Raw genomic sequence first — 14,087 nt, 5'->3', positions numbered from 1 at the left:
GTTTGTTATAGTACGGATTCTATATATTATGAAAAACCGACTTGAAAATTTGTCCATTCAACCCTTCTTGAATAAAGGTTTGCTAGGAGGAAGTTAAGTTCTTAATTCATCTATAAGAGATCCAAGTTCCCAAATTCATAATCAAAAGTCCGACGAAAGATTTAAAACCCTATTTCGACCTGTGTCGTTAGAAAAAAAATTCAACGGCTCTAATTGCTTTAACTGGATTTCATCATTTTTGTGTTAATTTATAACGCAAGCCTCCCTAACTAGATTTCATCATTTTTGTGTTAATTTATAACGCAAGCCTCTCTAATTGCTTTAACTGGATTTCATCATTTTTGTGTTAATTTATAACGCAAGCCTCCCCAGTGGAAGTGTGGGAGGAACATCATCTCCAGTATTTTCAAGTTGTGTTTCGCTTCAAGATAGAATCTTCCCAAACAGAAATACCAGTACTATAAACAGTATACCAACTAGCAATCAAATTGAGACAAATTTGCATCATGCAAAATAGTTTCCATCCACAACCCGTTTAATCTTGTTCATAAATCATTGCATTATTTTGCGCATTGTCAAAGTGAATGTCTCAAGCGCTCCCTTATGAAATGGTGTCAGGGGGGATTGAAGCTTTCAAATAAGAGATTCTAATGGCACCATTTCATAAGGGGGCACTTGAGACATTCGCTTTGACAATGTGCAGAATAATGCAACGATTTATGAACAAGATTAGACAAATAGTGAATGGAAACTATTTTGCACGATGCAAATTTGTCTCAATCCGAGTGCTAGTTGTCATTCAAATTGTAGTACTAATAGTTCTGATTGGGAAGATTCTATTCCGAAGGGAAATGCAACTTGGAAGCACTGGAGATGATGTGCTTCCTACACTTCTACTAAAGGCCTTGTGTTATAAATTAACACAAAAATGATGAAATCCAGCCAAAGCAATCAGCGCCATTGAATTTTTTTCTAATGACACAGGCCAAAACGGGGTTTTAAATCTTTCATCAAACTTTTGATTACAAATTTGGGAACTTGGAGCTGTTATATACGTATTAAGAACTTAACTTCCACCTAGCATACATTTATTCGAGAAAGGTTGAATTTATTGTTTGTAACTAGGAAAGGGGGTTCGGATTGCCTAAGGCAACATCCGAACCCCTAAAGGCCTGGGCCTCCCCTTTCAAGGTTAACGTGTAGGGCTGGACCCTTCACACTAAAGAGGGTAGCGTGCCCCTAAACAGGGCCAGCCCTATAATGTCACACCACACCAAAAACCATTTTGGCGCCAAACTTAATTATCTAATTAAGGCCGACTTGAAGGTTATCTGCCCATATAAATAAAGATCATTTGCCAAGATCAAATCAATCATTTTACTCCATGCAATCAGCGAAATTCTTCTGCTCCTTGGTGTGCAAAATTAAGTGAACTGGGCGAACTTAATCAAGGAAGACGAAGCTATTTTTGGTGTTCCTAATTTCTGTTAGAGAGTGCATTAAAGAGAAGACTTGGTGCAGACTTGGTGAATTTAGAAGTGCAGATCTGATATGACTAAAAGGGCAGATCTGATAAGAGGTTGAAGATTCCAGCTAAGTATTGAATTGTTACTATTCAAGATTGAATACATAATCTGACCTGTGGGTCTTTAGTGTTGGGTTTTTCCTCCTTGGAGGTTTTCCCAGGGTAATTGTGTTAGTCTCTTGTGCACTTACTTTATCTCTTTCATTTACTGGTTTATAATTTACTTAATGTTAACAAATAATTAAATACTGAAAGTCTGATTGCTGGTCTGAGTCACAAAAGTTAACAGAATTGACAAATTTTCAAGTCCATTTTTCATGCACATATAGAAACCGTACTATAACAAACTCATTATTATTAAATAAAGCTTATAGATAAAAAGACGCATTTTTACATAAGATCAACCTCAACCAGCAGAGAACATGAGTTACTACATAGAAAATATATTGCACCTAACAGATTTGATAATACTAAACTATTCTAAACTACCCAAACCACGATAAAACAACCTATATTCTTAAATAACTTTCTAAAGACATTAATAAAATGCATAAAACAACCAAACTATCTACCCCCACCAAAATGACAGCTAATTTAGTTCTCGATTCCAGAAGGGCCAAGGGACTTGATGGAGGCAATTGTAGGATCGATTGGCCAGTGCAACACCTTGGTCTTTTCATCCACTTTTGTTGAGGGTCAAAGCCCACGCGTCGTGAAACTTCCACTCTATTTGGTTTCGACGACATTTGGGGAACATTCCCATCAGATTATGACTAGTGGAGGAGCTGTAAAGGCCCAAGTTCCAGACCAAGACGCATATGCAAGCTCCTCCCCTTCATTAGACTCACTGAGGTTGTAAACTATGATCTCTTGGGTCGTCCAAGACTCGAGAAGCCGCTATAAAATGTCATCGAATGGAATCCGACACCCCAAGAATCCAAGGTTCACAAAAAGGTAGCACACAACTCCCCTCTTATTCGTGGAGCGACACCCTCCACAACAATCTCCTCTCCACCTCCACAAACCACTCTGTTGAGAAAACCTATGACTATTACTCCCCCAGAAAAAAGTGTGCCCCCAAAGGATGGTGGGGGAACAAAGATGTATGGCAGGTCATCGTGTCTTGCCCCTCGTTGAGACAAGAACACAACATCTCCCACTTTTTTCAGCATTGCTACAAAGACCACCATGGGCGGGGACAACAGCACAAGGATAGCAAATTTTTACAATCGAGATGCAACAAATAGCCAAGAGGTGAATGTGGAATAGATGGATCAACAACTTTACTTTATAGCAAGCGTAACCATTACCATAGAATGGTAGGGGCCCACCCAACCTACTAAATGTCGAGCGAACCCTTCTTAAGAGGAAAGAAGAATATCTAGGAATATAAGTAGTCAGTATCAATGAAAATGGCATGCAGGGCTAATCGGGCGCCCTTTTTTCATCTACAAACTAAACTCTGAAGAGATTCCTCTTTCCCACATAGAAGCTCTATCAGGTAATTAGGGTCAGATATCCGAATTCCCAAGAACATCTCAGTCATTAGGGTAAGATAGCCAGCAACATCTTAGTCATTAAGGATCAATCCCGCAATACCTATTTAAGGAAGGAATCGGTAAGAGAGAACACCTCCGCATCTATCTATAATTAGTGCATCTCCGCCTGACCCATTGTGTGTGTATCTGTCATCGAAAGGGAGTGTTTGCTATTCATTCATAACATAGATATAAATAGTATGGAATCATTTGGAGTATGGGGTAAGTATAGCCTCTTTGAGGAGTGTGGGGCATAATGTCGTAATGTTGATGTTGTCAATCCAGTAGTCCAATAATTTATCCATCGGTAATAGCAACATCACCAGCAGAACCACCAACAGCCCACCCCAACCACATACAGCTTTTGACAAACTACTCACATGCGTCTTCTAACTAACCTTTCTTTCACACATGCATCTTCGCATAGAGATTTTTGCTCGGTTTTATTTTTACCCAAGTCCTAAGTTCTATGTTTTTAAGTTTTAAGCTTTGTGGACCCATGATTCCTAGCACGTCCCCTTCGTTTGAATAACCCATAGGTTTTCAAGTGTGTTTTTGAGCCCTAAGTTGTAAGCCCGATCCAATGACAGGTGTGCATATCGTTGGGACTAGGTTAGTCGTTCAACCTTCTAAAGAGTTCCAATAGTCCAACGAAGTTGACCAAGCATCCTTGACAACTTCCAGATCAACATATTGCCAGAGCTCTCTCTATCGTTGTAAGCATTTCTTGGCTTTAGCGATCCACCGACGAACGGTGTGGATTGTAATGTGGCGTTTTCTTTAGATCTCTTATCATCACTTTCTGGGGAATTACTTATCATTAAACCTCATTTGGGTTCCAACAGTTCGATGATAAACGGGTGGCGTCCTACGCAGATATAACTCAACATTTCGCTAAGGCTCTCTTTATCAATGGAACATGTTTTGAGTCCTAACGATCTAGTGAAAGAACACATGGATAATGACATGTTACTTAGCGAGACCAAGATATCATGGGAACCATTCTCACCTTCCCGCAATCCAGCGAAGTATGAGCCTTGTTACAAGTGGCAATCCAACTCAGCAACTGTGCAGAACTTTGCCTTGCACTAAAGCTTGGTTGAAGTTCCATTAACCTAGTGATGAAGACAATGGGATGGTGACGTGTCATCCTCAAAGGGACTTCCAAACAACTCGGCGAAACTTTGCCTTACACTAAAGCTTGGTTGAAGCTCCAGCGATCCAGTGATGAAGACAATGGAACAGTGACATGTCATCCTCAAAGGGACTTCCAAATACTTTCTACGATCTAGCGATGATGATGTGGAGCCGAGGTGGTGGTGAGTCAATTGTCCAGTCTGCTTAAGGGTTGCATCCCTCGCTGCAATGTTTTTTAAGCCCTAGCAATGAGTGCCACAATGGAAAGTTTACACTCATCACTAATACTTCCATTCTCAGTGAAATATCCAAAGGGCCTTTTGTGATCCAATGAAGCGGTTCACCATGTCAATTTGAAGGTCAAAAGGTGCTTTTTCATCGCGAAAGGAAATTCAAACTTTGTCGATGGCCTTCAATGCGCTCAGATCAATGACCCAAATTCAAATGCTCCAAACAGCCAGCTGGAGTCTTAATTGCCCAAATGAAACTGCATTAATGGAGCTATTTTGAAGGCATAAAATCAGATTTTGTCGGATCGAAAGCACAATTCAAAGCACAAAAAAGTTTTCTGGGCTCCTGGTGATTGCAATAAACAAAGCACGAGAGTTTCCTACGACCAGAGAAGAACAATTTCAGTATTCTAAGAAATTTGGCACCATTAACTAGTAAGTTGGTCTATAACTTTTCTTCATGCAAATCTAGGGTTATGTGCTTTTCACCTAGGGTTTTAGGTAGAAAGAATTACTGGTAATTGCAAACGAACCCTAAATGGTTAGAATTTGACAAAAATCGCAAAATTAAGTAAAAGGCCCGAAGAACAATTTCAGTATTCTAAGAAATTTGGCGCCATTAACTAGTAAGTTGGTCTATAACTTTTCTTCATGCAAATCTAGGGTTATGTGCTTTTCACCTAGGGTTTTAGGTAGAAAGAATTACTGGTAATTGCAAATGAACCCTAAATGGTTAGAATTTGACAAAAATCACAAAATTAAGTAAAAGGCCCTAGGGTTTTTCTGTGAAGACTAGAATAAGGTAAAAAAAATCGAAAGTCTTGAAAACCCTAAAAAAATGGCATGCTCGTCTAATGGGTTAGTCAAGGGGGAGGTGAAAGCAAAAAGGCAAAAAAAGGAAAGAGAACCCTGTGATGATCTGATAGCTCAATTACTTGTATCAACTTAACGGCCAAGACACCAACAGGGGGTAAACACACAATTGGACAAACTTGAAGATGTCCAGAAGAACTGTAAGGATTGTGTTTTGCCCATTGATGGATAGGCACTTTTCAAAAATCATTACAGGAAGTCATATAGGAAGCCACTTATTTCAAACCCATGGCATCTAGGGTTAGCAAAGCTGGTTGTTCCCAATGTCTTTGTGAATGTAGAGCTAATGAGAGCTCTAGCAAAGAACTATTTGCCAGAAAAGAAGGCGCTATCTATATTGGAGAAGGAGAGGTGATGCTTGAATTGACAAAAGAATCTATTTGCCATGTCTTTAGGTTGGAGGGGAGCAATGAAATGCCTATTGACCTAGGGTCATTTACAAGAGAATATGAAAACTTTGAGAATTATTATAAAAGGCATTGGCTTCCGATTCACGGGCCTAGGGTTGATAAAAAATTGAAGAAGTTCACTGATTCTGATAAGCCCCTATTTGTTGTTGACCTGTTTGAAGACTACTTTCAAAAGACCTACTGGGAAATCTGCCAAGTATTAGGGTTTGATGCAAAGATTTTCATGCCAACCAATTTGATGGTGTTGGTTGCTGATGTGCAGAGTTGGGATAATAACAAGCCATTTGATTATGCAGCCTACCTAGAGCATCACATGAACAAGGCCTTAACTAGTATAAAGAATGACAATTCCACTATTCGTTTCAGATAGTACTCACTCCTAATGCACATGATCTTGTACAAAGGATAGGAAAAGCATTTATGGTAGCCCCCTCTTAAGATAACAGCATATGACAAAGATAAACGTCTCCTCCCAGTTCTCAAGAATGGGCATGTGTGTGGGATAGTGGCTGCCAGGAGGGGGCACATTATCTATACTTTGAAGAATTATTTGTTGAAGAAGTTTACAAAGGCTTGGGAAAGCCATATAGTTAGAGACTATCAGATACGATTCAGAAGTTCCTGAGGAACAAAGACTTTGAGAAAAGGATCAAAATAGACCACAACTAGGGTGATTGGTACTTCTACCAAGAATGTACAATAATCAGGGTTTATGGATTTGAGGGAGCTCCTCACATTCTTCCTGTCTCAATGCCAGACAGAGTTGCTTTCCTTGAGATAGTCAGGCAACAAAATGAGTCAGATTACAAGCATGCCAGAGGAGAAAGGAAAGCATCTTATTTGCCTACAACTATACAATTTGGTGACTTCAAATTACCGAGGTACAGCCTTATTGATGGAAGGCTTGCGTACTATAAGTTGCCATTATCAAAGGGTAGAATGTTTGACCCTAAAAAGTTCATTCACTATGCAAGGATTGCTCAAGGCCTCAGTGGCTATGGACATGAATTATCAATGCCAGAGGACTTGATCAGAAATTGTCCTATGTAAGACATGTGAAGAGAAAAACAAAGACATGGGCAAACATCAAAAGGAAAGATAAGGATGCGGGCTGATCCTTCATACAAGGGAGCTTTTCCTGACATAAAGGATCCTATGAAAAGAGTTGAAATGATGCTAATGAATGAGGCACAACTTGTGTCTAATTTGCCAATCAGGGCTGCAAAAGCACAACCTGAAAGGGCTTCTTCAGTTTCAGGACAATCTTCAAGGCCCTTCAGCCCAAAATATGTAACTCCATTGCACCAAGTTTCTCCTCAACCCACACCTGAACCAATTTTTTCAGTTGATGAGCATGATGGGTGGGATACATCAGGAGATGTTGAAGTTATGCAGCAACCAATAATTGTGGTGAAAGATCCACCAGTGGCCAGGACTGAAATAACATTTGAGCCATCTGACCAATTGTCAAATGATATTAGGGTCAAGGCATGCCAAGATTATGTTGCTGATGATGAGTTTGAGAAGTCCTCAAAGTTTAGAAGCGTTATTTACAAACTCAAAGGACAAGAAATTAAAAAAAGGTTGGAAGGCATAACTTGGGAGAAACATCGAGAGGCCATTACTCAATTTTGGGATGAGGTTGGCAAAGAAATGAAGGATATGACAATTGAAAAGGCCAGGGCTATTGTGAGGAATGCACGATGCCTACTACTGCCTGGATGGGACATATCATCTGCAATTGCATTTGATAATCTCAGGAGAAATGAAAATATAAATATCAAGCTTAATGAAGAGGGTGTGGATAAATTATATTCTGGATCAGGATTTGATCCTGACTCCAATGTTCTAGCAATTTGGTCAATCTATCCACCCAATAAAAGGCCAATCACCATTGAAGACTCAAACAAGATTGTAGGACATCTTATCGTACATAGGCTTGAAGACAGGATTTGATCCTGACTCCAATGTTCTAGCAATTTGGTCAATCTATCCACCCAATAAAAGGCCAATCACCATTGAAGACCCAAACAAGATTGTAGGACATCTTATTGTACATAGGCTTGAAGACACTACCCCTGTTGAAGCTGCTCAATTGATCACTCATACAGCAATGTTCTCAGAGGCAGCAGCAAGAAAGATGTATACAGAAAATCAGAAATATCAACAAGTGATTCCCGTAGGGGCAAAATGAAAAGATAAACATTATATAGGGTACATATCCTCCACTGCCAATTCAACCTGAAGAAAAGAGGCTCCAAAAGAAACTTGAAGAGGAAACAATAGAAAAAAGAAAGTGGCAAAAGGAAGCCCAAGAATTGAGGCAAAAGAAGCAAGATTTAATCAAGGAATCAAAATTAATCAAGTTCAATATTTCAGTAGGCCTGATAAATAATAAGTTGACAAAATTGATACCACTTGTGGACAAAATTTGGGAAAGGCATCATGCTCTCAAAATTGCATTTCATGAATAGAGGAGAGTAGAAATTGTATTGAAATGCATGGAACAAAATGAAAAGATAAACATTCTATAGGGTACATATCCTCCACAGCCAATTCAACCTGCAGAAAAGAGGCTCCAAAAGAAACTTGAAGTGGAAACAATAGAAAAAAGAAAGTGGCAAAAGGAAGCCCAAGAATTGGGGCAAAAGAAGCAAGATTTAATCAAGGAATCAAAATTAATCAAGTTCAATATTTCAGTGGGCCTGATAAATAATAAGTTGACAAAATTGATGCCACTTGTGGACAAAATTCGGGAAAGGCATCATGCTCTCAAAATTGCATTTCATGAACAGAGGAGAGTAGAAATTGTATTGAAATGGATGGAACAAAATGAAAAGATAAACATTCTATAGGGTACATATCCTCCACTGCCAATTCAACCTGCAGAAAAGAGGCTCCAAAACAAACTTGAAGAGGAAACAATAGAAAAAAGAAAGTGGCAAAAGGAAGCCCAAGAATTGAGGCAAAAGAAACAAGATTTAATCAAGGAATCAAAATTAATCAAGTTCAATATTTCAGTGGGCCTGATAAATAATAAATTGACAAAATTGATACCACTTGTGGACAAAATTTGGGAAAGGCATCATGCTCTCAAAATTGCATTTCATGAACAGAGGAGAGTAGAAATTGTATTGAAATGCATGGAGCAAAACAGAATTACAGAAATGCCAATCATAACTTTCCTGGTCAAACAGAAAGAACGTTTTGATGAAGAATCTCTACAACAATTGATGACAATTGGCAATGAACTCAAGGTGATCAGGAATTTGTTAAAGCAACACAAGAGATACCATTCACGCTTTGTAAGGGAGCTGAAGCATGCACCTCTAGAGCCAGGAAATAAGAGATACCGTTTGTAGTGTGTGCTGTAATAGCAATCTCAAAATTAATAAGTAAAATCTATATTTCAAAATTCATGATGTACTCTCCTTTCCTTTCACTTTCTCACTTTCTCTGTAATTAGGATGGCTTTAAATATAGGAAACATAAGTTATTTCTTTTTTTCTGTGTTTTTTGGGTTCCTGATATTTTCCTGGTTTTTTCCCAATTTTATCCCAAGAAATTGAAAATATTTCATCTTTTGATTTCCTGAGAAATTCTTGAGAAAGATATTTGCTTCTATGGACCAAATTTTCAAACATTTCAACTTTTAATCTGCTTGAAGCTTTTCTTCCATTTAGTGAAAGATGTCACTAAGTGGGTAATGTTCAGACTGTTGATGTATGATAATATCATCATAAAAGAATGTGGTAATACCTTCATTACTTCATTACCTAAACATTTCCTCACTTATTTTATAAGCCTGTGATGTTTTCAATAGATTGAGCAGGGAAGGGCCCTAAACCCATTTACAAAAGCAAACCATAGTAGAACAGAGACATGAGCAACAACAGCAAAAACTAACCACCTGGCAAGCCCAAAACCTACAAACAGCTAAGAAACAGCTGCACTACAAAGGAACACAGGAAACCAAAAATTGACTAATAAAAATAGACTCCTCCCAACAAGCAGCATCCAGAGAACGTCTGATCATCTTATGCTTCTTGACAGTCTCCTGCTGATCCTCAGCGTTATTTCTTGGTCCTGGATTGCCCAATCACAGATCTCTTCATGATTCCATCAGTAATATAGACAAATTCCAGAAAGCTTTCTCCATTTTAAAACCCTGTTTTCGTATAGATTCAAGGAGCTGTAAATGTTATCCCACTTACTGTTACAGCTTTTGCAATCCTCCTGCTCATGCTTGTTCCTTTCAATGGCACCAATTCTGTTTCTGAGATCTTCAATTTCAGCGTAGGAATCCAGAGGATTTTTTTGCTGTTCTGTCTGCTCATTGTGTCCATTCCTCTTATCCTCCTCCCGATCATCCTCATTGTTGGTTTCTCTTCCCCTGACTGCAAATTTTCCACCCCAAGAAGAATTATTATCATTCTAAATAGAAATAGGAATAGAGACATCCTCTTCTTACTGCTGCAGATGGTCAGCCATCTCCTCAGAGTAAGGATATCCTACCTAGGAGGGAGAAATTTCTCCTTACCCTCATTAAGTTCTCCTTTAAAATCTATCTCCACATTTTTACCTTTCTTATCAGACAAATTTTTAATTTCTTTGCAAGAGACCTTAGCCAACCTAGTGGACCTTCTACCACACACATTCTCTTTACCACCCTTGCCAGACTCTTCCTCACCTTGTCCAAACTCTTCCTTATCCGAGATATATACAGCATGCTCCACAAAAACCTTAGCATCATTTTTCTTACTAACAATCATCTTTCCCTTTGCAACAGTACAGAGGCTCTTTTTAGTTTTCTTCCTTAATTTTGGCTCCTCCTGAATGCCAGCAGAGGCTTCCCTTTTGGAGGTGAGGAAGGGAAACAGACCCTTTTCCACAATTGGTTGGCTATCAACAAAGATCATTTTCTTTTTAGTTTTTACACTTGTCAACCAAGCTAGGGTTTCTAAGGGGAAGGGTTCATAAGCTTGTGATGTTTTAAGAGCTTTGTAACTTGATATCTTAATTAAAGTTCAGTTGACATAATGAGGAATGGGACAGCTGAAGAGATTATAAATAACTTTCATTGACTAGTACTTCGACAGTTTTCCTAACTTTTTAGGTGTCAAAATTTGTTGAATCTCTTCAGCTTCTACAAAATCTAGAATTGCAATTTAGGCTTAAACTGGGATGGAATTGCATAAATTGTGTTAAAAATCTAGCAAGTTACTAGTGAAATTGCAAAAGCAAGGCTTCCCCACTCTGTCCTCTGTAAAACTGTTTTTTGGTTGGTACCCAGAAACAGTAACACAGTTGAAAGCATAAACCCAAATAGGCAAAGTGTGATTTTAAGGCTACAAGTGATAGTCCACCTGCTATTTTCATTTCATTTCTTTTAGGAAAGGAAGAAGATAAAAAAATGAAACAAAAAAAAAAGAGAAAAACAAAACATCTTCCTTCTGAGATTAAAGGAAAAAGCTTACCAAGACCAGCTTTTGCCGGAAAAAAGCTTCATAAGCCTGATGCATTGCCTGAAAAAGAATAAATCCTGCATTGATCACACCATTGGACCTCACAGCACTAGACATGGCAAACAAGAGTGTTGCCTTCCAATTCATTCCAGAGAGTAGGAAATAGATGCCAGCGAATGATAGAAGAGAGAATAAGCTTTCCGAATATCTGTCAAATCATAACAGCAACCTGTTGCAGACTATAAGTAAAACATTTAAATACAAATAAAATATTGCATCTCAAAAGAACAAACACCTCAATGCCTCTATGTAAGATAATAAGCATTTAAAGTGAACATTGCTGCAATTACAAAGGAGTAACAAGTAAGAAGTTTACATTGAAGAATAGAATATGGAAGCAGGATTGAAACAGAAAAGAGCTACTGTACGAAGTGCCAGCTTGGGGTCTTTCAAAACAAGTAGTGTTAGCCTGGAAGATAAAATATTTGGGTGAGCATTAGTAAAGTGTCTTGATTATGCTTGTATGCAGAATTTTAAAGGTAAAAGTTACTACAAAAAAATGACCGCTATCTTAATTAAAAACATAGAAAAAATGCAGGTGGTCTCATTTCACTTGTAAGATTTTAAAAGTTTCATTCAATCCACCAGGGATTTTATTTCAGCTCTAGTTTGTTTCGTTAAAAATGATACGGGAAACAAAGGAATGAATATGTTTCATGCAACTTTGGTGGGATAGCTACCCCTCAAACTAGGAATCCTTAAGTTTGTTTATACCATTGAAGGCCGCCATCAGGATTGTTTCACCAAACTTTGATTATATGTTGCATTTATAAGTACACAGCATGGTCATGAGGTCAAAAATCAGATGTATAAAATTTGAATAATACATAATGTAAGTGAAAACAAATCCCCTAATAGACCAGTTTGTTTATATCATTGAGTGCAACCCTCAAGATTGTTTCATCTAACTTTATTTATATGTTGCATATATAAAGTACTCAGCCTGGTCATGAAGCCAAAAATCAGATGTACAAAATTTGAATTCTATATGAGATAAGTGAAAACAAATCCCCTAATGGGCTCCCTCAAGGAAGAATCTCATACACCAAATTGGCATCTGGCTAGGCTGTGACCTAAGAAAAATGTGTGTGGTGTGAGAGATGTCACAAAATTGATTCTAAACAGAAAATAACTCAGTGAAGTGTGAAAGCCCATTAATGCCTATTCAAAACAGTCAAATCAAATAAACCTATAAGAACTGTTGATACCCTCTAGGCAAAGCAGCATAGATTCCCTCAATTGTGAACTTTCAAGGCAAATTTTACATGAAACCCATAACTATTTTCAACGTAGGATATGGACTTACTTATACAAAAAAAGGCCCGCAAATACAAAGGCAATATTGTTGAGAATATACCCAGACAAAGCCAATACGGCCCTCTGTCCCAACACGGGGATCAGTGGAGCTAAAACTGCATATTCAAAAAGACGATGTTTCAAATTTCAAATAGTCCTCACAAAGCATATAAATCCAACAAGACGTTGAAATGTGAGAAAAATAATTTTGGTACAATTTCTCTCAATCCCCACAAAGCATAGGACTTCAACTAGGCATTCAATTTCGATTGAATTTAATTTCATACTATTTGGGCCGATCCCCACGAACCATATAAATTCAACAAAACATTAAATTTTGATGAGATTAAATTCCATACCTGTTTTGGATAAAAACAACATGGAGAGGGGAAGAAGAGGTAGAAACGCATAAGTTTGCTCATATTCATACCCACATTGAGCAATTCTAACATAGTAGACTGAATCCCACACAACTGTAGCCTCTATGGCCTTGCCCAGCTTGTGGGCAAGATCTGTTTGTTCCTGTTTCCTTGCATAGCGATCCAGCATGCTTAATTTTGTTAGGCAAGGTGGATCCAACGAGGCTGATGTGTCATAGGGGCCGGCTATGCACCTGCAAATGATAATAAGACCCAACACTAGAATCCTAGAAATTATAGCCAGTCGTAAAACACGTTGCATTTCCTGCGTTGATGAAGGAAAGAGAGACGTTGGTCGGGCCATTGTAACCGTTGCAATGTCCTGGTATTGGAGTATCAGTCTGTACTCTGATCCTAAAGTCGGTAGTGCGTATGTGAATGTCGGAGTAAAGAGCAAATTAGCCAGAATAAGAATGCCAAGACACTTAAAAAGGCAATTTTGAATTTAAAAGTAGAGGAAAACCTAAACGAAGTCAAGGGGGCAAGGTTCAAAAGCAAGATAAGAGGCTGATGCTAAAACCCAAGGCGCAGCTCAAAGTAGTGTGTTATGGGTTCAACTTTTTCATCTGTTTTTGGTTTGGAAGAAAGTTATATTGTGCATCCTCTAAAAATTTATAGGGGTATCATTGTTGTTGGACTAATTTTTCTGTTTTAAAAAGAAGAAGAGAGTGACCTCTCAATTAAATTTTTTTATTTTTTTTATTTTTTAGTTGAAGTTTGTTGAGATGAGGGTTTTGGTTTGGTTTGGTTTATATGATCTTGTTGTTGATTGTAACTAGGGGTATAGGGGTTCCGATTGCCTTAAGGCAATATCTGAACCCCTTTAGGACCGGGTCCTACCCTAACGTGACCCTATCTTAAATGTCACTCTAAAACACACCACAATTAACATTAGCGCCAAAATATCAAGGAGGCCGACTTACAAGGAGGCCGACTCCTCCTTTAATAGAGTAAAGAGGCATATAAGTAAAGGTCAATTTGCAAGTCAATGACAATCAATCAAGTTCAATTAAATCATAAGGCGATTTAGCTCTGTTGTGTGAACCTAAGGAAGAGGACGAATTTATTCAGTTTGGTGTAATATTGTACAAGGGGACATAGCATATCTTGAGGCAAGTGATTGAAGCATACAAG

General features: G+C 38.2%; 1 protein-coding gene across 2 annotated transcripts in view; it reads right to left on the bottom strand.

Annotated features, from left to right (window-relative positions):
• The window catches only part of LOC131069026 (uncharacterized), a 53,510-nt gene extending 40,036 nt beyond the window's left edge, over nt 1-13,474 (bottom strand). For both annotated transcript variants that reach the window (XR_009112093.2, XM_058004323.2), the window contains exons 1-4: nt 12,894-13,474; nt 12,545-12,650; nt 11,555-11,647; nt 11,191-11,386 (exon numbers count right to left, since the gene is read on the bottom strand). Coding sequence is in view for 1 of the 2 variants with exons in the window: in XM_058004323.2 (XP_057860306.1) it covers nt 11,191-11,386; nt 11,555-11,647; nt 12,545-12,650; nt 12,894-13,257 (759 nt within the window). In the remaining variant the exon portion in view is untranslated. The remainder of the gene's footprint in view (nt 1-11,190; nt 11,387-11,554; nt 11,648-12,544; nt 12,651-12,893) is intronic.
• Between the last annotated feature and the right edge of the window lie 613 nt (nt 13,475-14,087).

This window comes from Cryptomeria japonica, chromosome 4 (assembly GCF_030272615.1).
Source record: "Cryptomeria japonica chromosome 4, Sugi_1.0, whole genome shotgun sequence".
Lineage (NCBI taxonomy): Eukaryota > Viridiplantae > Streptophyta > Pinopsida > Cupressales > Cupressaceae > Cryptomeria > Cryptomeria japonica.
The sequence above is the reverse complement of the archived record's forward strand: the minus strand, read 5'-3'. Positions and strand labels throughout refer to the sequence as shown.